Below are 27,601 nucleotides of genomic sequence, written 5' to 3' on the forward strand. Positions count from 1 at the left end.
TCCCTCCCTTTCCCCCCCAAAAAAAAGAAAAAAAGAAAAAAGAAAAAAGAAAAAAATCCCAGAAAAAAAAAAAGCCACAGTTAGACCTTCCACTCATGCAAACCAGCAAAGAAAAAAGGTGGGAGGCGCGTGGAAGACAGGGAACCTGCAGTAGAGTCCCCCTGCTTCTCCCCCCAAAAACCACCTTTGAGAAGAAAACAATGGAGAAAATAAAGAGAAATCAAATGACATGGGAGTTATGATGGGGCAGGGGTGACCCCAGCCCCTGCCTCAGGAGAGCGCGGAAGCCTGCGGTCCTGCATCCCTACAGCGGGTACTCCTTGAGAGGGGCCCTGACTTCTGGAATGTATGTGGGAGAAATGGGGAGGGCAGAGGCCCCCAGTGGGTCTGAGTGTGCATGGGGGCGGGCAGGGGTAGGGGGTCCTAAGGAGCAAGGGCTCGGAACCAGGAGCCCAGCCCCCCCAGACCCCAAGTTCCTGGGGTCCAGGAGCCCTGATCTGGGGTACAGGAATACATGCAGAGGAGTGTCCCCCCTCCAGTGGGCTAGATCCAGTTAGAAAGGAAATAAATAAGAAGGGTGGGAAGGGAGGCTGGGGCACGAAGGGCTTGGGCTATTCAGTCCAGACCAAGGGCCCAGGCGATGGAGGCGGGGTGAGTCCAGGCCAAGCCAGGGCAGGAATCAGAGTCTCTCTCGGGCTGGGACCCAGATGTAGGGGCCTGAGAGGTCTTCAATGACACGCTTCACTTTGTGGTAGATCTCCTCGAAGCTGTCGCCCTCCACGATGGCTGCGAGTCGGGAGGAGCAGGAACACGTGACCAAGGAGCCCAGACAAGGAGCATCTTCTCCTTCAGCCAGGAGCCGTGGGTCCCCGAGCCCACTGACAGGACACCTCCTCCCACACCGACCCAGGCGGGCAGCTCCACCGAACCTCAGCAAAGACTCTCTGTCCTCAGGGCTCGTGGGGACCTCTCACCTGAGAAGCACTCTGTGAATTCCTGCTCCAGTTTAGTGGCTCTGTCAAAGGCTTTCCGGGCTTGCTCCTCTGTGATCCGCTTATTGATCTCTCTGTCAGAAGGGAGAGAAACGCAGCTCTGAGGGATGGGCCCCTCTCTGCATTTCACCTCCTCCATCCTGGCATGCTGAGCTGAAACTCCATTTTTCTTAGTTGGAACACATAGCAAACAATATAATTTCTGATTTCCTCTGGGGCTACTCATGGCAAACCCACCCCATCCAGAACCTCTCTGGAACTCATCCTTCTAACTTTCAGTCCCACCAAAGGGATCCAGACTCCATCTTCCAACTGCCTCTGAGGTTCTGACTCGCCCCAGTCTGTGTATGCCCCAGGGAGACTACTGCAAACTCTAGAACTGCCTAGCCCAAGGCAGGAGAAGCGGGCAAGGCCTGCCATAGCTCAGCCCTGACTCTCAACTCTCAATCCAGCTCTCTGAGCCCAATAGGAACTGCTGTCCAAGGTTCTGAGAGGACAGATCAAGTAGGGCCTTGAGAGCCCACATCACAAGCGTAGGGAGCGGAGGGGGAGCCCCCAGAACCGTACTCACAGCACATTCTCCAGGGAGCGGGGACGGATGAAGATGGCGATAGGGTGCAGGTGGGCCGCCTGCAGCCGCCGCACGGCATTGGCCGAGACATCGAGGATGCAGTGCTTCCCCTGGGGGCAGGCAGGGTAGGCGGAGGGGGACCAGCAGGTAGCAGGAGAGGACAGACAGAGGTGCCAGGAAGAAACACAGAATATAGAAAGGTGGGGGCAGGAGGGTGGCCAAAGGGGAAGTGACAGGTGTCAAAGGACGTGTAGGCAAGAGAACAGAAAGAGGTGTGGATAGAGTGACCAATAGAGAGAAAAGGGAAATGGAACACGGAGAGCCAAGCACAACAGGGCAGGGAAGGGGCAGAACAGAGTGTAGGAGACAGAAGAAGAGAGGACCCGAAAGATGAAGGCAGAGTAAGGACAAGGGCGGCAGAGGTGGGATGCAGAAGGCAGATCAGGGCAGGTAGGGAAAGAGGTAAAGGGAAAAGGATAAAGGAATTAGGGTAGAGGGGGGAGGGAGAGGAGGACAGACAGAGGACAGACAGATGGAAGGAACAGGAGAGACAGATGGGAGGGAGGGGAGGCAGATGGAAGCAAGAGCCAGAGAGAGAGGGCAGGCAGGGTGGGGAGCAGTAGAGAAAAGGAGTTAAAGGAGGGGTGAGAGAGGGGGTAGTGGGGACCCCCCCCCATTGGGGGGAGAGAACGGAGCAGAGGGGAGTCAGGAAAAAAGGATGGAACAAGTTGGGGGAGGCCAAGCCACCAAAGGCAAAGCCCCAGGAAGAGAGGAGAAATGGGGCAAGGAGTGGGAAGCGGTGGAGAGACGGGGACAGATGGCAGTGGGGAGTGTGGGGTCAGGAAGCAAGGGTGGCGGGCCACAAAAGAGCAGGCGGTCAGAGTTGCCCGAGAGGAGGAGGAGGTGGAGGAGCGGAGTGCAGACCCAGCAGGGAAAGAGACAGAGAGAAAGAGAGTTAGAGAGAGCTGGAGGGAGGCACTGGGGGAGGGAGAGGGCAGGAAGAGGATGCGGTGCCACCAGCTCTTACCTGCTCTGCTACCTCTCGCACAGACTGGACACTGGTCCCATAGAGGTGGCTGTTATACTGGCCAGCCTCAATGAACTTGTGCGCCTGAATGTCCTTCTCCATTTTCTCCCGGGAGGACACAAAATGGTAATCCCGGCCATCTATCTCGTATTCCCGCTTGGGACGTGTCGTATCTGCCAAGAAGTCATCCCACCCCACAAAGATCTAACCACCATCCCTTAATACTAGCCTACCTCACCCCCCGCCCCAGTACCCAGCTGGTCCTTGGTAGGATGCTGTTGGGGGGATTTGAGACTAAGGTGTGACAGAATTGATACCCAGGGGCCTCCCGGGCTCGGGCCCAGCATTGGCGGCTGTAGGCATGAAAGTAGGCAGGCAGCACCTCTCCTCTGAGGCGACCTGTGTCCCACTATACCCAGTGTCATAGCCCTGACAAAGTAAGACTCCATGGGCCCCCCGACTCCAACTCCATCTCTATCCAAGGCCCCCATACTCACGAGGGACACAGGATCCAAACTTGTCGGGGAACTCAGAGAGAAGATCATCATTGGCTCGGTCTTTGGTGGGCCCAAGGATAATGATGGGACGAGCATAGTGCACTGAGGAGAAAGAGCCGGGCTTAGGAGCCAGCACGGAGGGCGGGCAGGACAGCTGAGGCCGGGGCTAGGGCTCACCTTCCATCTGCGTCACTGTCTCGTAGCTCAGAACCGAGTCTTCTCGACCTGGGAGGAGACAGGGCGTCTGCAAGGGGCCCCAGAGACCGTCTCGCCTGCTTTCCCGAGAATGCCCAGGGAAACACCAAGCTCCACTCAGCCCACAGCTTTCCCAGGCCCCCTACCTACCCTGTGATCCAGAGCTGGAGCCCCAGTCCTAAAAGGAAAACCAATCTTATGGTAGGTTCAGGATAGAGCTCAGAGACCACCCCTCCCCTCCTCCACCAGCTTCACCATCCACCCTCCACCTACCTTGGCCTTTAACCTTGACCACTCTCGTCGCTCAACCCTGTGGGAGAGGAGGAGGAAGAGCAGGGATTAGTAGGGAAATGCTCAGTGAGGCCCCACCCTCTGGACCAAGTGGGAACCCCATCTTCCTAACCTCACCTGGGCCCTATGGGTCTCAGTGAGAAGTCCTTTTCTGGGAGACTGACAGGAGCCGGGGTCCCCAGCAGGATCTAGCATACCCCCAAGAGTCCTCTACTGAATGCCCCCACCCCTGGAACCTGGAGCCTCTCTCAGGAAGGCTGCAGGGCCCCAGGAGCCTCACCGCCGTTTGCTGGGAATGAAGCCAATGTCATCGGTCTCACTGTCAGAGTGGACCCGCCGTGCCTGCCACCACTCTTCATCGCTAGCGTCAATTACATGAAGCACATCCCCGAAGCGGAAGCTCAGGGCCTGGCTCAAGAAACCGCAGTCCTTGGTCTTGTCATAATCAAACAGGGCCCTATAGCACAAGGGACTACTGGTCAGGGCCCGGCTGAGAACTCCAGGAAGGAAGGATGCATCAGGCACCTTGAGGACCAGCCAGACTCGGCAAGAGTTCTGTAACAACGCATGGACTGGTGGTGGCACACACAAAGAAACCCCAAAACTATCTAAGGACTAAAAGCTCTGTCCAGGTTCTGAAAGAGCAAAGATGCCGAGAAAAACAATGGAACTGGGGAGAAACAAGCCCCCGGGGTTACATGGTATCAGCTGGCAGTGAGAATCGGATACCCTTAGAGACCTGCTAGACTTCAGCAGGCCGGGGAGGGCGCAGATGTGCGCCTCCTGAGAAGGAACACAGCATCCAGGAGAAACACAGCAAACACAGTCTAGGACGTGTTGAAGGTGACATGCCCATGGGAAAACCCAATGGAGATGGCCCGGAAGCAACAGCCAGAATTGAACTAGGCCTCCAAGATGGTATCAAGGCAGGCCAGACAGCTTTAAGACACCTGTACAGCAGGGTGGCAGATAAGGCCAGCCAACCAGACAAAGAAAGAGGACAAAAGAAGAGGCGGGAAAAGAAAGGCAAGGGGAGGGAGGAGGCCTCCGTATCTGGTGAGGAGACAGGAAGAGGAACCATGAGAAAGAGAGCCCTGAAAGGGAAGAAATACTATCGAGCAGTCAGGGGTGAAGCTGAGGTGTTGTCAGCGGTGGTCTCAGGGCGAGCCTAGCATGCGTGAGGCTCTGCATTCAATCCCCCACACAGGGGGAGAAATGGAAGAAAGGAAGAGAGAGAGAGAGAGAGAGAGAGAGAGAGAGAGAGAGAGAGAGAGAAGAAAGGCAGGAGACAGGCACAAAGAGCTGCGGTCCTTCCCACCAAGGCTTCCCACAGGGATGCCAAGCTGGAAGAAGACTCAAAATATCCCAAAACTGGGCATGGTGACAAGTGCCTGTAGTCTAAGGCAGGAAGACTATTAAAGCACAGGAGTTCAAATTCAGCCTAGGCAAGAAGGGAAAGAGGGAGGGTAGGTACTAGGGATGCCTGCTGACACTGAACTTGGGCCCTACCGTGAAAGCTATTGGGGAAATGTTTGGGTGACAGGGCTAGACGGCAATTAAGGTGCTTGGGGCAGGGGCTGCCTTTCAGTGCTGATAATGTATTCTAGAAGATCAGCATGCACAGCCAAGCCTACGAACCCCCGACTGAGTGTCAGGTCTGAGTGGGAGAGCAGAAGGCAGGCAAGGTTTAGGGATGGAGCTGTGTGGCGATGGACACACGTTCAGGGGGAGAAGAACACATGGAGGCCTCAGGCGTCACGCCCAGGAAGCTTCTCACCTGATATAGAAACCCCTCTTGGGGTTGCTCCGCAGAGATGCAGTCCCTGAGCCCAGGCTACTATTCATCAGCTGCTCCCGAAGATCATGGATCTTGGCCTCGAATCGGCTATACTCTGAGGAAGGGCAAGAAGGTTCTGGAACTCTGTCCCATCCTAATGCCACACACACACACACACACACAACACACACACATACACACACACACACGACCACCCTCGCCCCACCCCAGCTGAGGCCATCCATCAGCTAAAGTGACAGTTCTGGGGACCAGTTTAGCCAGGAGGACAGGGAAGCTTAGGCTTCATACCTTCTGGCTTATACTGAGCAATGATCGTGACCGTCTGACCCGCGTTCTTCAGGGCAATGGCAGCCTGTTCATGGCTGGCATTGCGGAGGTCAACACCATTGACCTAGAAAGAGGAGAAGAGGCTGTCACCTGTGACAGGAAGACTAATTCTTGGGTCCGAGTGGGTCAGGGAATGGTCCACCAGGACAAGGCTGGAGCCCAGCCAGCCCCTCTCCCCGCCCTCAAGAGCACTGAGCTCTGTATAGGGGGCAGTGCAAACCCCTGCACAGGCCTCTCTCACCGATAGGATCTGGTCCCCCTTCCGCAGCTCCCCACTGAGGTCAGCAGGACCCCCAGCAAGGATGAAGGAGATGAAGATGCCTTCACCATCCTCGCCACCCACGATGTTGAAGCCCAAGCCTGTGGAACCCCGGTGGATCACAATTCGCCTGGGTTCCCGAGGAATGTCTTCCTCGCCCAGCAGGTCCTTGGCCACAGGGGAGTAGCGCCGAGGGGAAGTGGGGGTCATGGCTGTGGGGTAGTCAGTGCCCAAGTAGCTGCTGTGACTGATCTCATTATCCAGGTGCTGAGAATACGCTGAGGGAGGACAGATACGGGTGAGACAGCAATGCTAAGACAACAGAACCCGCCCACCACCTTCTCCAGGGGAGCCCAGCGCCAGGCTCGGCCAAAAAGGAATTATTCTGCCAGAAAGGTATCTTGGTGATTAACACATCAGGGGTCGGGAAATTTACAGATGACATCAGGTCAGATGTCTTTAGTATGCCAGGAATGGTGACGTCAAAAGGGACTATTAGTACCATGCTTTTCAGACTACCTTTTGGTTAAAGTGCCTCTCAGGTCTCTCAATCCACAAAATTTCTCTCCCTCATGGCTATTCATTTATTATTTTTTTTAAATTGGATTATTTGTCTAAAACATTTTCTCATATTCTATGAGAGATAGTCCTGCTTATATCTCTGCGGTCTTGCTTAATGTGTGCCTGTTCCTGTCTGCTTCCGTTTTTGCTTTCCTAAGCTTGTCCTACAGGCTTGAGTTGACTCAAATTCAATATGAAAATATTCTCTCAGCCGGGCGGTGGTGGCGCACGCCTTTAATCCCAGCACTCGGGAGGCAGAGGCAGGCGGATCTCTGTGAGTTCGAGATCAGCCTGGTCTAAAAGAGCTAGTTCCAGGACAGGCTCCAAAACCACAGAGAAACCCTGTCTCGAAAAACCAAAAAAAAAAAAAAAAGAAGAAAGAAAGAAAAAAAATATTCTCTCAGGATGGTATCCTGTGCTTCCCACTACATCCCGCGGGATACAGTGAAGTCTGCTAGATGGGGTGCCACACACTTTAAATCCCCACGCTGGGGAAACAGAGGCAGTTTAGTGAGCTCCAGGTCAGTCAGAGCTATGTAGTGAGTCCCTACTGATAGATAGATAGATAGATAGATAGATAGATAGATAGATAGATAGATAGATAGATAGATAGATAGACAGACAGATAGATAAACAGACAGACAGATAGACAGATAAAAAGGCTAGTTGCAGGTTCTGGTGGCATCAGCCTGATCAGCTTATTAATGTGCTCTGTCAGCTTTTCACCTAGGGTCTTGCAAGTGTTGCTGGTGGTGTCTAATTCTGACATTCACAGGGACCGCAAAATATTAGTATTCTACAATCATTAGTAAGATTTTCATAAAGAACTGTCCTACCTGCTGAGTGTTGTGTCCGAGCCCACTATCCCCTTCAGGAGGACAGCTGCAAAGTGAAGGCCAGCATGGGTAACATGGTGACTTTGAAGTCAGCTTGGGCTAGATGAGACCCTATCTCAAAGCAATAACAATAAGACAACATGCACCCCACCCCCATACAGGAACTGCTGCATGGCAACCTCGTGCTGCCTCTGTGGTCAGAGTTACACAGAAGAGAAGGGACCAATGACTGGTTCTCTCCCTTCACGTTTTCAGGAGGAATGGTATGCCTCTAGGTAACCTAGCATCCTCCCAAGGTAACGAGAGAAAATGATTTTGTCATGAAGATGGAACTCCAGACCTGCTCACCTACACAGTCGCTGCATGTCAACACATTCCAGTCCCAACCCATTGATCACAATGTGATTTGAGTTTTATTCTCAAATCAGGATCTCACTTAGCTGCGCATGCCTGGTTGAGCGCCATTGGTTTTCCTACTTCAATCTCCTAATAGTTGGGACTACAAATATCCATCACCACGCCTGATTCCCAGCTTTGTCTTGGATAGTACTATGACTTCATGTGTTTCACTTACAAAATGAAGTCTGAATGGCCAGGAAAATCCTCTTCACTATGGCTCCTGTGTCCGCTGCGACTCTAACAGTCTTAGGTCCCTCGAGCACTGTGTGTGTGTGTGTGTGTGTGTGTGTGTGTGTGTGTGTGTGAGAGAGAGAGAGAGAGAGAGAGAGAGAGAGAGAGAGAGAGAGAGAGCGCACTTATGCGCATGCACAAGAGGCCAGAGGTTGACTTTGGATGTCTTCCTCAAAAGCATTTTCCATCTTAATTTTAGTTTGTTTATTTAGTTAGTTTTGTATAGGATCTCACTATGTAGCTCTGGCTGTCCTGGAACTCACTGTGTAGACCAGGCTATCCTTGCACTCACAGAGACCGTGCCTAGCTCACTAACTTGGAGCTCACACATTAAGCTAGGCTAACAGGCCAGTGAGCTCCAGGAATTTCTCTGCACCACCCCTCAGAGTCAGTCAGCACCCGACTTTTTATGTGGGGGTTAGGAACCCAACTCTGCTCTTGTGGTCAAAGCAAGCACCTTGCCACCTAAGCCATCTCCCCAGCCATGTTTTGGATTAAAAAAAAAAAAAAAAAAAACAAACCAACAACAACAACAACCAGGGTCTCATGTAGCCCCGGCTGGCCTCAAACTCACTGTGTAGTCTTGAACTTATGGTCCTTCCCCTGCCCTCCAGAGCACTAGGAGCATGTACCATAATGCCCAGATTTATCCAGCCAGGGATCAAACCCAAGAGCTTCATGTATGCTAGGCAAGCACGCCATCAGCTAAACTACATCCCCAGCCATTTTTTGAGACAGATTCCATGTAGCCCCAGGCTTTTTTTAAATTCTCAATCCCCCTACATCAACCTCCCAAACGAGTATATACTGCTATATACTGCTCCTCCTGTCTCTTATGCTTCTTGTTCAAGACTGGACACAAAATCAAGGTATTTTTGGTAGGTTATAGGGTTCAGAATAGTACCAGAAAGCTGAATACAATCATACACGCCTATAATCCCAGCCCTAGGAGGCTGAGGCAGGAAGACTGCCAGTTCAAGGGCAATCTTGGCTACATAGTGAGACCTTGTCTCAAAAAGAAAAAGGAAAAACAAATAGTACCATAAAATTTGAATATGGTGTGTCTCATACTTGATAAAGGAAATATCTCATTCTTTCCCAAAATGTCTTAGTTAATCTCCCACACACTTTTCCAGCTGAACTTTAGATGCTACATAAATGCCAGGGAAAGATAATACTGAAATCCTGATTAGAATTCCATAAAACGTATAATTTGAAGAAAGTTGAGATCATTCACATATTAAGATTTTTCCATACAGGCTCAGTGGAAAAAGATTCCTGAATTTGCTCCCCTGGACCCACATGGTAGAAGGAGAGACCTGACTGCCACAAATGGTCCTCTGAGCTCTACACTTGCGTGAGCCTGTGAACACACACCTACACACATGAAACACAAACACACACAAATTAAATAAATGTAAAAAAAAATACTTTTCAAAATTTTCCATCCAAAAACATTGCTTTATACCCTTCACTAAAATTTTAGCATTTGTGCTGGGCGGTGGTGGTGCACGCCTTTAATCCCAGCACCTGGAAGGCAGAGGCAGGCAGATCTGAGTTTGAGGCCAGCCTACTCTACAGAGTGAGTTTCCGAACAGCCAAGGTTATACCACAGAAACCTTGTCTTAAAAAAAAATTATTTCCATCATTCTCAATGGGTGTGGTGGTCCCCACCTGTAATCCCAGCACTACGGAGGCAGAGGCAGGTGGATCTCTTTGAGTTTCAAGCCAGGCTGGTCTCTATAATGAATTCTAGACCAGTCTGGTCACACAACAAGTTCCAAGCCAGCCAGACCCACATAATGAGTCTCTGTCTCAAAATATTTTTTTCGCCATTTTCTTCATCAATTTATTATATTTCCTGTCAAATTTGTATTTCTGTCGAATGACAAAAATATTCCTTTCCTGTTTTCCACCATTCTTAACAAAATGTTATGATAAATTTGGCCTAACAAAATTACCCTGGTTGGAAATCACTGATTCAGCCAGAAGATGGTGGCAGACGCCTTTAATTCCAACCCTCGGGAAGCAGAGGCAGGTGAATCTCTGAGTCTGAGGCCCTGTCTACAGAGTCAGGTCAGGACAGCCAGGACTATACAGAAAAACCCTGGCTTGAAAAAAAACAACAAAAAGATACTTATACATAAAAAGTCTAAAGCCAAGCACGGTGACATGCACCTGTAATCCAGAAATCAAGGGGTTTGAGACAAGTGAATCAGTACAAGTTCAAAGCTAGCCTGGAGCTACATAGAGAGACCCCATCTTTAAAACACAGACAAACAAAAGAAAACAAACAAAAACAAAAAAAAACAGCAAGGAAGGAAAAGGAGCCCTCTGAGGAGTTCCTCCTCACTTTTCCTTCATTACTCTATATTCCCTCTACTAAGAGGATGGTGAGGGAGAAATCACACAGGGCTGTGAGGTGTGACTCAGCGGGAGAGCACCTGCTCAGCACGCATGAGACCCTGGGTTCCGTCCTATCACCCTTGCAAGAAAAAAATACGTGATTTTTTTAATTATTGGAAATTCCAGGAACAGTTTGCAGTTGGTAAGTAACAGCAGCACCAACATGGAGAACCTGCCAGAGGCGATAAAGAGCAACCACGGTAAGAGGCGTCCGTGCCTCTCTCCTCAAGTGATGGGCACAGCTGGGCTCTACTGACATGAACCATCTACCGCAGCTGGCCGCTAGGAACCGCCCACTGTGTCACAACCGCTACTCCCGGGCTTACTTTCACATCTATACTCCATCTCCTAACTTTCTTTCTTTCCTTTATAGGGTCTCATCTCACTTCCAATCCTCCTGGCCTAGGCTCCAGAATGCTGGGATTATTAGGTGTGGGCCACCATCCCCATTCAGCTCACTCTTAATATATTGAATCATGTGAAAAGGTTCCCTAATATTAAGTTTCTGAAACAAACCTTATTCTGTGACAACGGTACCCTCTTAGCCTGCTGCTGCTGCTGTGGATGGGTACCCACTGGGGTGTCTCTGTTGGGGTACACTGGCCTCTGCGTTTCTTCTCCCACATGACCTTGTGACCATGTCAACTGCTCTTATAAAATGAAATGTGAAGCCTTTATCCTTCTCCCTTTTTTCCCCCATTTTCTCAGTCTCATGTAGCCCAGGCTGACCTCAAACCTGCTATGTAGCCCAGGATAGCCTTGAACTCCTGACCCTCCAACTTTGACTTCTCAAGTACTGGAAAAGCAAGCATGCCATGCTTTTCCTATGTCCAGTTCTTTTCCTGCGTGTGTGTGTGAGTGTGTGTGTGTGTATGTGTGTGTGTGTGTGTGTGTGTGCGTGTTGGCGGGGGGAGGTGTCCAGACAGGGGTTTTGTGTGTAGCATTGGCTGTCCTGGAACTGTTCTATAGATCATACTGGACTCTTACTCAGAGATCCACCTGCCTCCTGAGTACTGGGATTAGAGGTGTGCACCACCATGCTCGGTTCTTTCCCTACATTTTTAAAGAACGTGAGACGTATCTGTTACTTAAGGATTTGATCAGAAGCACAAAACCAAATGGGCCCTGTGTCCCTTGGACAAGAGAATATCAGTGATCGTTGGGAGTGCTTCTCCACAAATAACTTTCCATTTCCTCTCCAACTACCACAAAGGTCAGAGGTCATGGCCATTTCATGAAGTAGGCCACAGGGGCTGTCATGGGCCTGCACGTCTTAGGAATTACTAGGAGGAGTCATGAGGAGCTTTGAGGTCTGGAGGGCTCTCACAGGTTGTGATGTCTGGGGGAGCATAGCTGTCACTCAGGTAGGCATTGCTGGGCTTGGCCACCTTTAGGTAGACAACGTCATATGTGTTCTTCAGGGCTGCCACGGCATCCTCATGCATGACGTCCTCTAGCCCCACGCTGTTGACCTGGGGTCAAGGGAAGCAAAGCTCAGACAGAGCCAGAAATGGTCAGGCAGTGGGCACCCCAGGCCTGCAGTGAGACCCGAGAAACCACGATGCAGGCCCTCACCGCCAGAATCTTGTCTCCAATCTGCAACCTGCCATCCTTGTGGGCAGCACCTCCTTCGATGATCTTCGTTACGTAGATGCTATTATCGCCAGGGATGTGCTGGTTCCCTACACCCCCTGCAATGCTGAAGCCAAGTCCTGGATGGCAGAAGGGGAGACGTGGCTGCCTATGGGCCTGGGGAGCAAGCCTTGGAGGCAGGGAGAAGCAGGGTGGTTGGGAGGGGACTGGCGCTCATGTGGGTTAGTACTACCTTTAGGCCCTTTGATGAGTTTGATTTCCATGACCTTCTCAGCTGGCGGTTTCCGGCGCATGACGTAGAGGCGAACGATGGAACCTGCTTCTTTGAGGGCCTCCACTGCAGCCGAATGGGTCACCTCCCGAACGTCCACTTCGTTTACAAACAGGATGCTGTCGTTGACCCTGGGATCAACAATGTGGGTCAGAGTCAGGGGCTTCCTGCTGCCCAGCCCTCCCTTTCTGGTAGTACTAGCTTTCTTTTTCTTTTTTCTTTCTTTCTTTTTTTTTTCTTTTTTGTTTTGTTTTTTGTTTTTGTCCTGTTTTGTTTTTCGGGGCAGGGTTTCTCTGTGTAGCCCTGACTGTCCTGTAGGCCATGCTAGCCTCGAACTCACAGAGATCTGCTTGCCTCTCCCTCTCAGGTGCTGGGATTAAACGCATGTGACACTACCTTCCGGGTGGTAGTAGCTTTCTAAACCCTGTCTTCTCTCCCCACCTGAGGCGGCCATCCTGTGCTGCAGCCCCACCAGGAATGATCTTGGTGATGAAAATGGATGGGTCGTCACCGATGTGAGGGTTGTCGGTGCCACCTGCGATGCTGAAGCCCAGACCTGAGTTACCCTGGGAAGAAGGAGGACAAGAGGGTCAGCTCCCCTTACTGCCCATTCTGTTAAGGGAAGTGAGAAAGGGACAGGACTAGAAAGGCGCAGCTAGAACACACAGGGTCAAGACACCTAGGAAACACGGGCACAAAAAGAGAAACACCAGCCCAGAACCAAGGGGAAGTGAACAGAGGGCCTGGCTCTCACCCTTTCCAATGTGATCTCCTCGTATTCCATCTCCCCCTCTGTCCCGTTCACCTGCAACTCCAGCACGGGACAGAAACACAAAAACAGTGAGCCGGACATTCTGGTCAGAGAACATGCCCCTCCCACCCCATACAAGGAGTCATTCCCTTCCTCTGTCCCCAGCTCCAAAATCTAAACAACTCACATATCCCGGGGCTTCTAGAGTGTCCGTGTTGACAATCACAGGGGGAGAATTGGCCTGGCAGAGGAGACAGAAGACAGAAAGCTGCCTAAGCCTTGGTTCCAGAGAAGTCCATAAGTAGAGGTGGCCCTACCAGTCTGGATCCCCTGGAACTGCATAGGCAAGTCCACTCCACCACCTTCAAAGCAACTCAAGGACCCAGCCTGCCTGCATTACACAAACATGCTGCACTCGTGCGCGCGCGCACACACACACACACACACACACACACACACACACACACACACACGCAACTGTGCGCACACGCGCAGGCCCCTGTATGTTTAAAGAGGTGTATGAGAAGAGGGAAGAGAGAGACAGCCAGACGGAAAGGGGAGCAGCAGATGGTAAAGAGTGGGGAAAGGGGGAGCATGCTGGGGGGGGATGCTTCTCACCGGATGTAACACTACAGAGTGTTACATGCATTACGTGCTACGCATTACACCCCAGGGTTCAGGTCCACTAGGTCCTCACCTCCTCTTTAGGGTCCCCTTCCTGTCTCTATACCCTCACAATCACCCAAATATCTTGATAACCATCCCCCAAATTTGTCCCTCACCTTGGCACACATTTGCTCTAAATCTTGCGCCATGAGAATCCGGGGTTTCCCCAGCTTCTGGTCCCTCCCTCTCTCTCACCCACCCGCCATCCAATCCACCCCTTCCTCCAGGGACCAGGTTGCCTAGCAACAGTTTCTAAGACCAGCCAAGACCTGGGGAGACCCACCTCCAGGAGGCCTGGTAGTCAGGACAACGGGTGGGGGCGTGGCCTAGGGTACCACAGACTCCCTACAGCAAAAAGACTCGACGAGTCCTCTCCGGCTCTGGACCCGCCCACCGTTAGCCGGGCCAAGAGGCCAGAACGCTTCTATTCGTGGGCGTGGGCGCAGTGCATCCCAAATAACTTGCCTTCCTCTTTCCTTTGAGTCCCTCACCCTACGCAGTGCAAAGAACGTCAGGAAGGAGGAAGGAGGATAGTAAAAGGCATCCAGAACCCAGCCTGTTCTACAGTTCCCACTCCTCCCCGCCCCCACTTCATTAAGGAAAGGGTTAAAGCGAGGCGTGCCCTGGTCCCTGACGTCAGTGGCCTCAACGCAGCAAGGTCTCTAGCTAAACTGCAGGGCGGGGACAGCTTTAGACTTGTCCTAGGGGCTTCCCCAATTGCCAGGGCAACCGAAGCCACGTCTCTATGGCAATGAGGTGAGGCTGCCAAGAGACTCCTTCCGGGGGTCCCCAATCTATTTCCTCCTTAGACAAATACTTGAAACCGACTAAGTACGAGGATTCCCAGTTCCCTTCCTAAGGTCTCCATCTCCTATAAAGGTCCCTCACCCCCCCCCCGCCCCGCACTGCTATTTCTCAAGTCCATTTCAGGCCCCTTAATAGATTTCATACCCATGCATCAACTGTCATCCCTCCCCAGGCAAACGCCGTTGTCTCGCCAATAGTCGCTGACTGCAGAAGTCACCCACATTGTCGCCCTCCGTGGCACACATCCTCAGACCCACCTTATACTACAACCTCTCCCCACCCCCAGGCCCTCCCTACCTAGTCTTCTTCTCTACTCTCACCCACACCCTCCCTAGATCCTTGTCCTCAGCCTTCAGCTTTCCAAAATCTTCCAATCCCAGCCACCATTCTCCACCCACTTCCCTGTCCCCATCCCAGACTTGGGCTCCACCCCGTACCTCTCCCACCCTTGCCTGTCACCCCTTTACCACCTCGTTAGTCCCCTTTAGCTCGTTCCCAACCCTTTAAGGTTCTGCCCCAAATCACAGCCTCCTCAACCCACTGGCCAGCTCCTTTGGATATTGGCGCCTCTCCTGTCCCTTGCTGAAGCCCTCTCCTGTCCCTTGCTGAAGCCCTCTCCTGTCCCTTGCTGAAGCCCTCTCCTGTCCCTTGCTGAAGCCCTGTCCTGAGATGTCCCACCTTCATTGTGGCCCCTGTTGGCCCCTCTCCCAGCTGCTCCCTGAGCTCTGGTGCCACCGCGCCTTTGCGCTGTACAACTGCTACCCTCCAGCACCTGTTTCCACCCTACCCAAGACATAATGGCCCTGTCTTGCAAAAGGCATCTGGAATCTTCTTTTACTCCTTGAAGCCACAGAGCTGCACACAAATATTCTGCACTGTTCTCATTTCCAGGGCTTCGTCTTCCTTCCTCTCAAGCAGAGTATTAAGCAGCCCCAAATTCCGGTCTCACCCCATGCCTCCAAACCCTGGGTCTTTCCCACTTTGCTCCAACTCCTCCCTCTGCCACTTCTAGCCTCAGCCACTTCCCTGCCACATCCCTGCCTCGTCCCTGGCTAACAAACTTCCTCCCTTCCTCTTAGGAAAATGTCAGCAATTGGGGTCCTCCTTCCTAAAGCACCACACACTTCTAGCCCCTCAGAGTGCTCCTCGGTCTTACAGCTCATGTCCCTAGAAAAGGAGATTGAGAGAATGGGGGCTGGGAAATGGAAGCTCTGGGAAATAAGGCCTCTCAGGCCTGGAGAAAGAAAAAAAAACTACTGTGGGCACAAAGGAGGAGGGGAAGGGGAACAGGTGGCCATATATAATAATGAGGACAGGAATGGCTGAAGAAGGTAAGGGGGAGGTGAGAGCAAAAGGAGGAAAAACCAGAGACGATCAGGGAACAGTGGAACTGGGAAAGAAATGGGGAGCTGGAGGACAGAGAGAGGACCAACTGTTCAGACCAGGAGAGGATTGATCAGGCCACAGAGGCCTGAGCTGGGGTTCAGCGAGAGGGAGAAGGAGGCATGCGTGGGAGGAAGAGAGACGCAGCATCAAGAACCAGCCAGCCAGCCAGCAGGGAGGGGGAGCACGGGAGGGGAGCAAAGGCTGGGCACAGGAAGAGGCAGAAAGGACCAAGACTTGAAGTCTCAGTCCAGCCAGATGGAAAGAGCTGGAGACTCAGGAACAGGCAGAGCCAGGCCCAGAGGCAGAGGTTGGGGGAGGAGGTGGGGAAAGGGACAGGAGCAAATGAGGGCATCAGACACTTGGAACAGAGCTCTGGACACAGAAGACTGAGGCAGGGGTGGGGGTATAAAGGAATGGAGAGGGCCATGGCACTGGGGACACTTCTTAGGGGATGCTCCATCCATCTCAACACACCAAACATACAAAAAGGCACATACATCCTGGCTATAAGGCGCTGCACCCACTCCCACTTGCCTGGCCTATTTCTCTTATGTGAGACCAAAGTGTTTTTAGCATCGTGCTCCCTCCCCCAGTCAAGAAGCACACCCCCCAACCCCAGCCCCAGGAGCCCAAGACCCAGATGCCAGACCACCCCCAATCTTCTCCCTCATAGCTCTTGCCCTACCGGCCCTTGCTGCAGCTCCGAGGCTCCGAGGGCCGCACTGGGGAGGGGGCCGCCAGGGTCTCCTACCTTGAGGGGGGAGAGGTGGGCGTGGCCCACGACCCCATGGACGGCCTCGAGGTGGGACAAGTTCCTCTCCGCCACGTGCACCAGCTCGGGGGCGTTTACCTGGTTGGGGAGGTGGGCCGGGCTGTGCTCCAGAGGGGGCGTGTCTTCATCTTGGTAGCGGTATTTCTGGGATGGGGACCGAGGCAGTCACTGGACCAGCCCAGCGCCTCAGGCTTCGGGCATCCGCCCGGACCGCCTCCTTTTCCCCCAGCAGTGCAGTGCGGAAGGCCCTGGGGCCTGACCAGCTCCTCCCCCTCCCTCTCCTCCAGCCCATTGGCTCCCCTCTCTCCACCCTCCCAACAACCCCCTCTCCAGCCAAGGCCTCAGCACCTTTCATCTCTACCCTAGTCCAGGCTCCAACCTCCAATTTGGCTACTCCTCATACCAAAGGACTCTGTCTACCCGCCCCACCACCATTGTCTCCAAGCCTTTCCCAAGCAAGGCTTCATCGTCCACTCCGTGCCTTTAAGAGTTCTAGCTAGCACCTGACCCTTGTACCCTCATTTATCCCCAAGTTCTTTGCTTCCATCATCATCTACCATTCCCATACTCCATCTGACACCCCTGCTCTACAGCCTACCCCACCACCCCAGCCTCCCCATTGAAACTGACTCTCCTGCACCTTTGCATGCCTGAAGCAGGAACCAAAGTCAGGTACTTCAGCTAGAGAGTACTTGCCATCAGCAGCCCCTAAGCAGGGCAGGGCTAAACCTGCCCCGCTCTTCCTTCACTGGCCTCACTCGTTCAGAAATACTAAGCAAAGGGGCCCCAGAAGCTAGCCAGCTAATCCAGATATACTAGACAGGGATAGAATGGGGGAGGAAGCCAGGGGAACAGAGGCAGAAAGGCTCCGGTCGGGGGAGGGGGAGGCAGGAATGGGTGCCAAGCCGCTGATTGAAGAAGAGGATAAATTGCTAAACTGAATTCTGGTCTCCCTCTGACTTTTGGAGGTAAAAGGCTCAACATGACTTCCTGCCCAATTAAACAGCTGCCAGGACAAGAGCCTCCTGGCCAGCTTAATAGTAACATCAGTAAATGAGATTAACTGGGGGTCAGAGAGGGGAACTGTGCAGATAGAGGCTGCTGGAAGCCCACCTGGCTCCTTCCACATCTACCTTCTACAAGGCCCTCCTAGGCTCCTCCCCTCCAGAGTTGACCCCCCACCCACCCACCCACAGAAGCAGAACTGTCAAAACTCTAGAGTCAGGAAAGAAGAGAGTACCAGATGCAGGGCTCCCTCTGGGACTGGAGAAAACAAAATACAGCCACTACAACACGTGGGCAGAATTTCCCTCCCAAGGGCTGAGAAACTGAGAGTACCAACAGTTGGGGGGCAACAGTTGCAAGACTAAAAAGAAGGAAGCTTATCAGGGCAATGGATGCCAAGTTGACTGTGGATTCAGGGTGCAGTAGGAGGATTGGGGAAGCAAGTGGTCCTGTCAACAAGATTCTCGCCGAGCGTTGGTGGCGCACGCCTTTAATCCCAGCACTTGGGAGGCAGAGGCAGGCGGATCTCTGTGAGTTCGAGATCAGCCTGGTCTACAAGAGCTAGTTCCAGGACAGGCTCCAAAACCACAGAGAAACCCTGTCTTGAAAAAACAAACAGCCAGGCGGTGGTGGCGCACGCCTTTAATCCCAGCACTTGGGAGGCAGAGGCAGGCGGATCTCTGTGAGTTTGAGATCAGCCTGGTCTACAGAGCTAGTTCCAGGACAGGCTCCAAAACCACAGAGAAACCCTGTCTCGAAAAACCAAAACAAACAAACAAACAAAAAACAAGATTCTCACACCAGAACAAAAGGCAGCTAGAGTTAAGGAGCATCTTGAGCTGGGCATGATCGTACACGTCTTTAATCCCAGAGCTTGGAAGGCAGAAGCAAACAGATCTCTGTGAGTTCGAAGCTAGCCTGGTCTATATAGAAAGCTTCAGACCAGCTAGGGTTACATAGTGAGACCCTGTCTCAATAAATAAATAAATACACTCTGCACGTTTGAAAAGTCTTAAAGAAGGAAAATGGGGTTCACCAAGTGTGGATCACAGATTTAGAGAATGTCAAACTCTAGGTGTCAGTTTCACGGGCAAAGAAAAATATAAAGACGAAAATCTGCCGTGGTAGTAAATGCTTAAATATCCACGCTCTGGAAGCAGAAGGCTTGGAAGTTCAAGGTCATTCGTGAGTTCAGGACCAGCCTGAATCCTATTTTACACTCACTCACCCACCCACCCACCCACACACACCCCCAAAAAGAAGAGAGGAAGGAAAGTAAGGAGAACACAGGCAAAAGAGCCTTCCTTGAAGGCTGAACTGTCTTGGATTAGCAGCGTTGAGTGTGCAGCTCTAAATGGCTACTGCACACGCTGGGGGGAAATGCCCTAGACAGTAAATGCACAAAAGAAATTGCCCTGCACTCCCTGGAAGATAAATTAACCAGGACAAAAACCTGCACCTCCCAAGTTTTGGAGACTGGGGAGAACTTAAGCCCAGTGTCCCTTCATGGTCACCTCACAGGAAATCTCTAAATCTCTGGAACTGCCAGGTGCACCAAAGAAAATGGAGACATGAAGGGAAACAATCAATCATTTATTCTAGGTAAGAATCAAGGGTAATTTTTATCATAGTGAGCTGCCATATCTCTCTGTTCCACCCCTATGATGGGGAGGGACTTGCCTCTGACACTAAAGAAAAGGGTTTGGAGACTGGCAGGCAATGTGAGGGAAATGGGGACCACAGAATGAAGAACCAAAGTTCTCAAGATGTACCTGGAAGAGTTAGGGTCTATGGTCAGTCCCTGGAGATTTTACATTGAGAAAGAACTCTAAAAGGGTAGGGATGGTAGGAAAACAATTCTGACATTGCAAACCTGGAGGTGGGGAGGTCGACCCCTCTCGGTCCTGGATTACAGGCCAGCTGAAGCCAGACAGGAAGGAGGACACATTTCCTGTAACCCACTGGGAGGAGGGGTCCTGACTGGCACTCTATGTTATTGGGACAAGTCTGCACCCTCAATATATCCCTGCAGTACCTTCCCCCTATCTTCAAAGCCCCAGCTGCACAGAATGACCTGGAACCGGGGCTTGCACCCCAAAAATAGAGGGGTGTGGATTAAAGTGGATAACAAGAAGTTAACACACTTTAACCCACTACGCCTGTTTTCAAGAAGTTGCAACCCAGAGACCCCATGCCAAGCAGAGGGAAGAGCGACAGACTTGAAGCTTCATCTTGAGATGATGGGGGGGGTTGTCTGGGAAGAGGGAAGCGGGCCAGATCCCATACCGCGGCACGTACCACGCAGAGACACATGGAGGCGAATCTGTTCCGAGTCGACATGGAGAAGGGGAGGGGGACTAAGGGGAGGGTATAGGTGGGATAGCAAGGGTGCTGGGTTGGGGGGGAGGGGCAGAGGGGGCGGGGGCTGCGGCGGCCGCGGCGACCGGAGGCTGCGGCCAGGGAAGGGGGGGCGGCGCCTGCGCAGTACGGGAGAGCGTCATGATGGGAGAGAAGGGTGTGGGGAGACCCTCTTGGCTACCAACTTCCCGGATTCCAGCTGTTTCCCTGCGAACTCCAACTTCCCAGGTATACTCCTATTTCGACCCCTCTACAAATACTGACACTTGGAAACTTTAGCAGTTTATCGCTCGGGTTCTCAAGGGCCCCTTATTCCACCTAATTCTCCACCGCCCCCAAAACACTGGGCTTCTATTACAAAACCCCAATGGGTCTCTCATGGGTGCTGTACTCCTAGACTACAGGAGAAGCAATCGCACTTCTCCTATCGCTTCTGAGAACTCCTAGGGCTCTCAAGCCCCCACTCGAAGCCTCTCACTGTAAACACCCCACCCGGTTCCAAGGCATCTACTCTGACAGAGTTTCTGCAGCCCATCCAGCCCCACCCCAAAACTAGACAATGCTTTACTCAAGAGTTAAGAACCACAGCTCTTAAATATGCCTTCAAATTTATATACCCTTTAAATCATTCCTTCCTAAGTCCTACCTGCCCCCCTGACAACTGCTAGTGACCTTAACATTAATATATTGCCATTGGCTAGCACAAGCATCCAAATAAAGCCTCTTCAGATTTGTTTAGAGATGACTTGTCCAAACACTAAACTAAATGATATGATGGACTCTCTAAGATACCAATCCCCAAAAAAACCTCACCAGAACCCAGTTTTGAGTGTTATCTAATCTGCCTTAAAGCAACCCTTCTGAACTCATTTGCAGTCTCTTCTCGTTATTCCCAAACTCTTGCCTTATATTAAGAAATATTTTGCCAGGCGGTAGTAGCACACGCCTTTAATCCCAGCACTCAGGAGGCAGAGGCAGGAGGATCTCTGTGAGTTCGAGGCCAGCCTGGTCTACAAAGTGAGTTCCAGGGCTGTTATACAGAGAAACCGTCTCGAAAAAATAAAAAAGAAAAGAAGATATTTTATCTTTTATTTAAATTTTATTGCATTTATTTATGTGTTTGTGAGTATATACATGCCTATACTGTGTTATGCATGAGAAGGTCAGGGAACAATTTTAGGGAGTTGGTTCTCTCCTTTCATCAAGTGATCTAACTCAGGTCATCACGTTTAACAGCAAGGATCTTTACCCCTAAGCCATCTTGACAGCTCATATGTGTATATATACATACAAACACACATACATACATACATGTATGTATATATTGAAAGAGAATGTAACCCAGACTGGCCCAAAATCTTTATGTAGCTGAGGGTGACCTTGAATTCCTGATCCTCCTGCCTCTACTTCCCAACTTCCTCCACCCCCCCCCCAAATTCTGAGATTACAGATATACACCACCATATCTAACTAGTCTTTTCTTTACACCTCAAATTTGTAAATTTTCGGGCTGCTCCCACTTTTCAACATTCTCTCCATGATGCTGAGCTACATTTTTGCTGAAAGATTTGCTCCCAAATATATTTCTTTTTTCTTTCTTTTTTTCTTCCTTGTTTTGTTTGTTTTTTGAAACAGGGTTTCTTTGTGTAGCTTTGGTTGTCTTGGAACTAGCTCTGTAAACCAGGCTGAGCTAGAACTTACAGAGATTCGCCTGCCTCTGCCATCTGAGTGTTGAGATTAAAGGTGTGTGCCACCACTGCCAAGCTCCAAATATATCTTTTCTACTACACTTAAGGGTGGGGGAGAGAAGCATCAGGCTAGACATGGTAGTGCTTTTCTTTAACCTCAGCACTGGGGAAGCACAGGCAGTGATCTCTGTGAGTTCCAGGGCAGCCTGACCCTACATAATGAGACCCTATCTCAAAATAATTTCACCAATGATCTGGACCTCAATTTACAGTGACCCACAAATCTTTCAGAATACCCTAAATTGCCCCATGTTACTTTAGTCTTCCATCAATTCCCAAACTCTTGAACTCGCAAACCTCTCTCCCAAATATCCTCCCCATAAATGCCATCTCTCTAGTGAGGGTTCTCCCCAAATCAGCTGTCTACAGAATATAAAATTCCCACCTAAGGCAAAAGGCGCTAATGACCTCCATAGATTCTCAACCCTGCATTTTTTCCGCATCTGTTAGGTAAGCCCCCCAAAATGAACGTCCTCCCGCCAGTGTCCTACTTTTATTTCTGGATAAAATGCATGGGTCCTCACAAACCACCAATGCGAAACGGGCTTGTACTCAAAAGTCCTTCCTAGTCTAGAAAATATATAGGCCCTTCTTCTCCACCAGTAGGCGCTATGGACTATTAAGACCCTCTCCCATCCCCCATTTCCTTTTTCCCTCCATTTTCCGTTTCCCCGTTGCTAGGCAACGCAGCAATCAAGGACTTTGCCGTCGCCTAGCAACTGTCTCCCTGGAACAGAGCTGAGGTAGGAGGGGGTACTCTGATGAAATCTGAACAGGCCTCCATCTTAGGAAGATTGAGACGTCACATCTCCAGCCCACGGATTCTCCTTTCCAAAGACCCCCGCATCCCGCAGTTACTTGGACTACCGCCACACGAACCGGGTCTCCTTTGGGTACAGGAACCACACCCCGCCCCTCCCGGGTCAGCCCCGCCCTCGTGTTGGTCTGGCAACATAGTCCCTCCTCTTTCTGAGGGTTGCTGCCCGCCTCCTCCGATAGAGTAAGCCGACTCCGCCCACCTGGCTCTGTGAAACCACGCCTCCCTCCGCTTCCCGCCCATTCGCTCCCCCGGCCTCGCCCACACTATCCTTCCACCACGCCCCTGCCGACCAATGAATGAAGCGTTTGGACACAGTGCCCCGCCCCCAGCACCTTAGTTTAGCCCAATAAGGACCACCCCAAGGGCTTAACCACTTCGCCTCTGGAGCCCTGGCCAAATGCCCCTTATCTTTTCCCTACTTTTCCCCCAGCCCCCATTTGTTCTGCTCCGCCCTCCGCCACCCTCGCCCTGCCCTCAAATCCGCCACGCAACTTCAGTCGTCGCTGGTTACCATGGCAACTGCGGCAGCAGCGCGGGGAGAAGGGGGAGGGACGGGGGCGGAGTGGGAGAAAGCTGCTCTGAGATAGAGATACTGGCAGAGATCTAGGTACCGAATAAGACTCAGTGATAGCTGTAAAGCAGAGTTTTCACAGCGCGCAGAGCTGAGCACATATTAAGTATTCAATAAATGTTCCTTAAATTACTGCAGCAGTTTATAAATATAGGCAACGAAAGATAGGAGGGCCATCAAACAGACCAGGAGAGATCAGCGACTACAAAGCCTGAGCACTCCCAAACCCACCCCGCAGAATTTTCGGAGGGCAGAAGCTATGTGCCCCTGCTGGTTTTTCCTGGGCTCCCCGCCACTGCCCTGGATAGAGAGGAACCACAACTCCCAACAGTCCTAAGGACAGCCACACTCTACCACTGAGGGATCTTGTACCTCAAGGCCTTATGGGAGTTGGAGTCCCTCCATCCTGAAGGCTGACAAGTTTTCTGGCCAATGAATGTGGCAAACCTAGGTCTCCCAAGCCTCAGTAAAACCCGAATGCATGAGGCTCTCTGCAAGCCTCCTACCTTCAGGGAGGCTCAATCATGTGCTCCATCGAACACATAGGAGTGTGGAGCTGAGAAATGAATAAATACATCCACCCAGAATAGTTAGCAGTGCAGGCAAGCCCCTCACCCTTACTGGCATTCGTGTGCTCACGTGTTAGAAGCAGAACCCACACATTCCAATGGGTTTCCTATATACATCTGTACACAGGTGACAACAGCTAGGAAGCCAAGGCCAAGGGTCAGGCCTAAGGACAAGAGACAGAAAAAGCACAGGCAGACACTCAAAGAAGGCCAGAAGAACGGTGGATCAAAAACCTACTGAAAAACCAGCAACCTGGAAGAAAGCCCAAAGCCCACAAAACAGGAGAAAAACAAGCATCCCTATAGATGGGGCGAGGGGCACAAACCGAAAATCTTCAGCTCCCAATCTCCAATCATGCTTACACGTGCACAATGCATGTGTATACACATGTGTGAGTTTGTGGCAAGGAACATGTGTGTCCTCAGCTCCCTCCCATAAGAAGCTGCAGTTCCCACTAAATATAACCCCCTCCCCAGCCTGTGACTCACCCGGACCCCGCCTCCCCCGGCCCCCACTTCCTGTCCCACCCCCCAGCCCCCAGCTGCCTGCCACCCGCCCAAGCCTCCCTCCACACACCAGGCATCCAGCTTGCCAGTCCCAGAGTCTGGGAGCAAAGGACCTAGACCTAAACATCCTACCAGGCGCTTGCTAGGGCTTTTCATCCCAGGACTCCCATTCTTTCCAGGCTCTAAGCACAGGGACCCTGTACCCTTGTATGGATCCTGGCTCTGCCAGCCCTGCCCTCCACCACCACCTTTTAATCCCAGTAACCTCTTCACCCCATAAGTCTTCAGAGACCCTTATGCCCAGGTGTCCTCCCAAGACTCAGGGGCAATGTCCCCTCCATCTGCTCTTCTGCTTCCTTGATCAGGACCAGGTGAACTGTGTGAGATCGGGATACTGGGCGCCTGCCTGGGCTACCCCTGAATTCTGCTACATCCACAGGGTCCCCCTCCTCAACTACCTTCTCTCTACCCTCATACCCTAAACCTGTCATCCTTCTTTGGAGAGGGCAACCTCATCTTTTGCGACCTTCTGGTTTCCATGGGAGTACCCCGAATTTTAACCTCACCTGGTCCATTCTCTCAGGTAATTCTGTATCAGGCCCCAGCTCTCCCACAACCCCCAGGTTGCTCTATTCCATATAATTAAGCACTAAATTAAAAATTCCCTCAAACAGGAGCATCCTAAACATATCTATCACAAGATGTCCTGTGTCCTGCAGGGCCACCCTTACCTGCCAGCTGATCTCCCCTCCCAGAAAGCCAAACACTCACAACCAGTAATCTTTACCCTCATGCCAAGAGACCCCCAAACTGGCCAGAACCTAGAAACCAGCTTCTTTGCCCAGGAAGGAAGAAAAACCCCCAGCAACACACACACATGGCCCACCTTCCCACATATATGAGCATAACTCCCATGTGAGCCAGGCAGGCTTCTCCCTAAATAAATTGCCCTCAAAACATCGCTGGTGAACACCAAAGCCCACCAAGCCACCCCAAATACCAAATTCTCCATTTCTCTAAAGGTACAAAATGATCATTCCAGGTGGCACCTGTGGCCAAATCCACCGTTTTGTCAGATATGAACCCCAAAACTAAATTGTGGCCCCTCTAATACATCTTATTTCAGATGCTCTCACTCCAGGGTCTGCAACCCTAGAGAAGGCCTACCTAATCCTCTCCACAAATTCATCACCTACTCCCTCTCCCCACGGCCCCCCCCATCATGCTTACCTTGGTTGTCACTATACAGAGACAGTCCATGTTGGGGGGCCTGGCCGCGGTGGTGAGTAGGGGGCTCTGACTTCATTGGAGTTTTGTTCCTCCCCTTGGTGGGTTCTCACCCCTCCCCCCTCCGCACCCCACTTTTGCAGGGGGGGCCAGGATGGGGGGAGGGGTGAGAGGGGAAAGAGAAGGTTGGAAAAGAGAAGGATAGGGGAGCGTGGAAGGGAGGGGGGACCCTAAAAGGGGCTCCCAAGTGGAAGGGAGGGGGCTTGAGGAGCACACCCCGATTCTCAGGAGGGGCAGGGGCACCGGGGGCTGGCAGCCCCGGACTTCTGGGGCTGGGGCATGAGCTGGGGTGGGGGAGGGGAACTGGATTTCGGGAAGCCCCGGGATAAGCAGGGGTCTTGCCGAACGGCCAGGGGCTAGGGGCCGTGGCGGGGGTTGGAGATGGCAGCGGCCGATGAAGCCGCGGAGCCGAGGAGGGAAGGGGAGAGAGGAGGAGAGAGGAAGCAGGGGGAGGGAGGGAGGGAGCTTGGAGCCAGAATGGGGGGGTGCCTTGGCAGTGTTAACTCCTTCACTGCTGGCAGGAGCCCGGATAATGGGAAAGGAGATAGAAGCAGGAGCAGAGAGGCCCTACGGCAAACATGGAGACCTAGCTAGCCTCGGTGATGACAGCAAAGACAAGGAGGATGGATTTCATTTCTTAAAAGGAAAAAGCCCACAGCTGGGATGGGGCATCCCTGGAGGGAGGCCACAGCATGGGGTAGGGTCTGAGGGAGGGGCTGGCAGCAGGGAATCCTGGGGGCCTAGTTCTCCCCCAGGATTCCCAGGAAGTCTGAAAAGTAATTATGGCCTGGCCTCTCTGGTGCTGAAACTGGAGCAATCCAACAAAGGGGAGAAGGAGAAGGGGTACGGGCTGGTTGGCCACAGAAAGAGCACTCTCAGTATCCCCAACCCCTCAGGCAGTACTCAGGATTTTGTTGCCAAGGCCCATATGTCTCAGTTTAATATTTTAGTAAGGAATTTGTGTGTCCCTTCAGTCCTGCCTGCTCAGTCAGGAAGCCAGGCACCCACCTTCACTCCCTTACCTGGCCCTCAGAGATGGAAGCCTCATAATAGTCCAGAATGTCTGTTACAGGAAGAGAACTAAGTCACCGCCCACATCCCAGGCCTCTCTGGCCACCCCTACTACCCATGCCTTCTGTTTGGCAAGACAAGCTCCTCTAGTTAGGCTGATGGATGTTGGGGGGGGGGGCGGGCACAGAGGGACGACTCTACAGAAGCTACAGCTTGGACCAGGTGCCCTCAGGCTTCTATCCAGTCCAGAACCTGGAACACTTGCCCTCAGAGGCCCAGGCCAGCCCTTTCCACCGTGACCCCTCAGAACCCTGGAATTACTCACCCAGCAAGGCCTGGAAGAGGTCACTGTGCAGCACCGTAAGGAGGGGAGGTGCCCACCGCAATAGTGGGGGGGCCAAGAGCCAGAGGGCTGACCTGGGAGCTGGTGAGAAGCAAGTGACAAAGGGTTGTGGCCAAGCCACTTACACATTTAGTCATCTAAGGAGTCCCCAGCCTTTGTCCTTTCACTCCAGACCCCATAGTGAGACCCGGGCCCCCATCACAGATCCAGATCTCCCCTCCAAAGACCCGTTTTTCACCTCTTGGTCTCTGGGACATCTCTCTCTCTCTCCTCTTGCTTTAATCTCCCTAATCCGACCAGATTGGAGTTGAGCTGCCTTTTCCCTAAGCAGGTGCAGCTCCTAAAGTAGGCAAGCAGACCGTGGTGTCATTCTGCCACGGGACCCCATGTGCCACTTTGTACCACATGGTGTGCACCCCAAAAGCCAGTATAATTTAGCTACTTTCCTGAAAAGTGGGAAAGAGGGATTCTCTAAGGCAGTTCCAACAATTCAAAAGAGTTAAGTGGAGCCCAGCTCTTTCTCGTCCCAGGCCTGACCACAGTGAGAAGTATGAAAAGAGGGGTATACACGGGTCAGTGACATGTCTCACTGGGAAAGGGGACTTGCTGCCAAGTCTGATATCAGGGACCCACAGAAAGGTGGAAAGAGAGAACTGACATTAAAAGCCGTCTTCTGACTAGCACTTGTGTGAGCACACACACACACATAAACCACTGACTAGCGCTTGTGTGAACACACACACACA

The 27,601-nt window shown here is 52.0% G+C and overlaps 1 protein-coding gene across 10 annotated transcripts; it reads right to left on the bottom strand.

Moving 5' to 3' along the window:
• Positions 1–17: 17 nt before the first annotated feature.
• On the bottom strand, positions 18–25,878 carry Dlg4 (discs large MAGUK scaffold protein 4). 10 transcript variants are annotated; one of them, XM_005349719.3, is made up of 20 exons: positions 25,445–25,878; positions 16,715–16,780; positions 13,193–13,246; positions 13,009–13,059; positions 12,696–12,820; positions 12,216–12,385; positions 11,966–12,102; positions 11,718–11,862; positions 5,940–6,235; positions 5,660–5,762; positions 5,351–5,465; positions 3,854–4,030; positions 3,556–3,592; positions 3,433–3,460; positions 3,265–3,312; positions 3,088–3,189; positions 2,591–2,763; positions 1,564–1,673; positions 975–1,066; positions 18–786 (listed from the first exon to the last, which is right to left on the bottom strand). In XM_005349719.3, exons 1-20 carry the CDS (start codon positions 25,472–25,474, stop codon positions 680–682), a joined length of 2,166 nt encoding a protein of 721 aa, XP_005349776.1. In that variant the 5' UTR covers positions 25,475–25,878; the 3' UTR covers positions 18–679. The 10 variants fall into 10 exon arrangements, with proteins under 10 accessions (XP_005349776.1, XP_013202663.1, XP_005349774.1 ...); XM_013347209.2 differs by having other exon boundaries at positions 13,009–13,068; XM_005349717.3 differs by having other exon boundaries at positions 16,616–16,780.
• Between the last annotated feature and the right edge of the window lie 1,723 nt (positions 25,879–27,601).

This window comes from Microtus ochrogaster, chromosome 7 (assembly GCF_000317375.1).
Source record: "Microtus ochrogaster isolate Prairie Vole_2 chromosome 7, MicOch1.0, whole genome shotgun sequence".
Lineage (NCBI taxonomy): Eukaryota > Metazoa > Chordata > Mammalia > Rodentia > Cricetidae > Microtus > Microtus ochrogaster.

Bases quoted from the DNA above. Each gene is read 5' to 3' on its own strand.
- Dlg4 (XM_026780504.1), bottom strand. From the start codon at position 19,981: ATGTCGACTCGGAACAGATTCGCCTCCATGTGTCTCTGCGTG. The intron at 12,103-12,215 runs GTAGTACTAACC...TCTGCCATCCAG, and splicing joins ACTCATCAAAGGGCCTAAAG to GACTTGGCTTCAGCATTGCA. The intron at 787-974 runs GTGAGAGGTCCC...CCCGACTCGCAG, and splicing joins ATTCACAGAGTGCTTCTCAG to CCATCGTGGAGGGCGACAGC.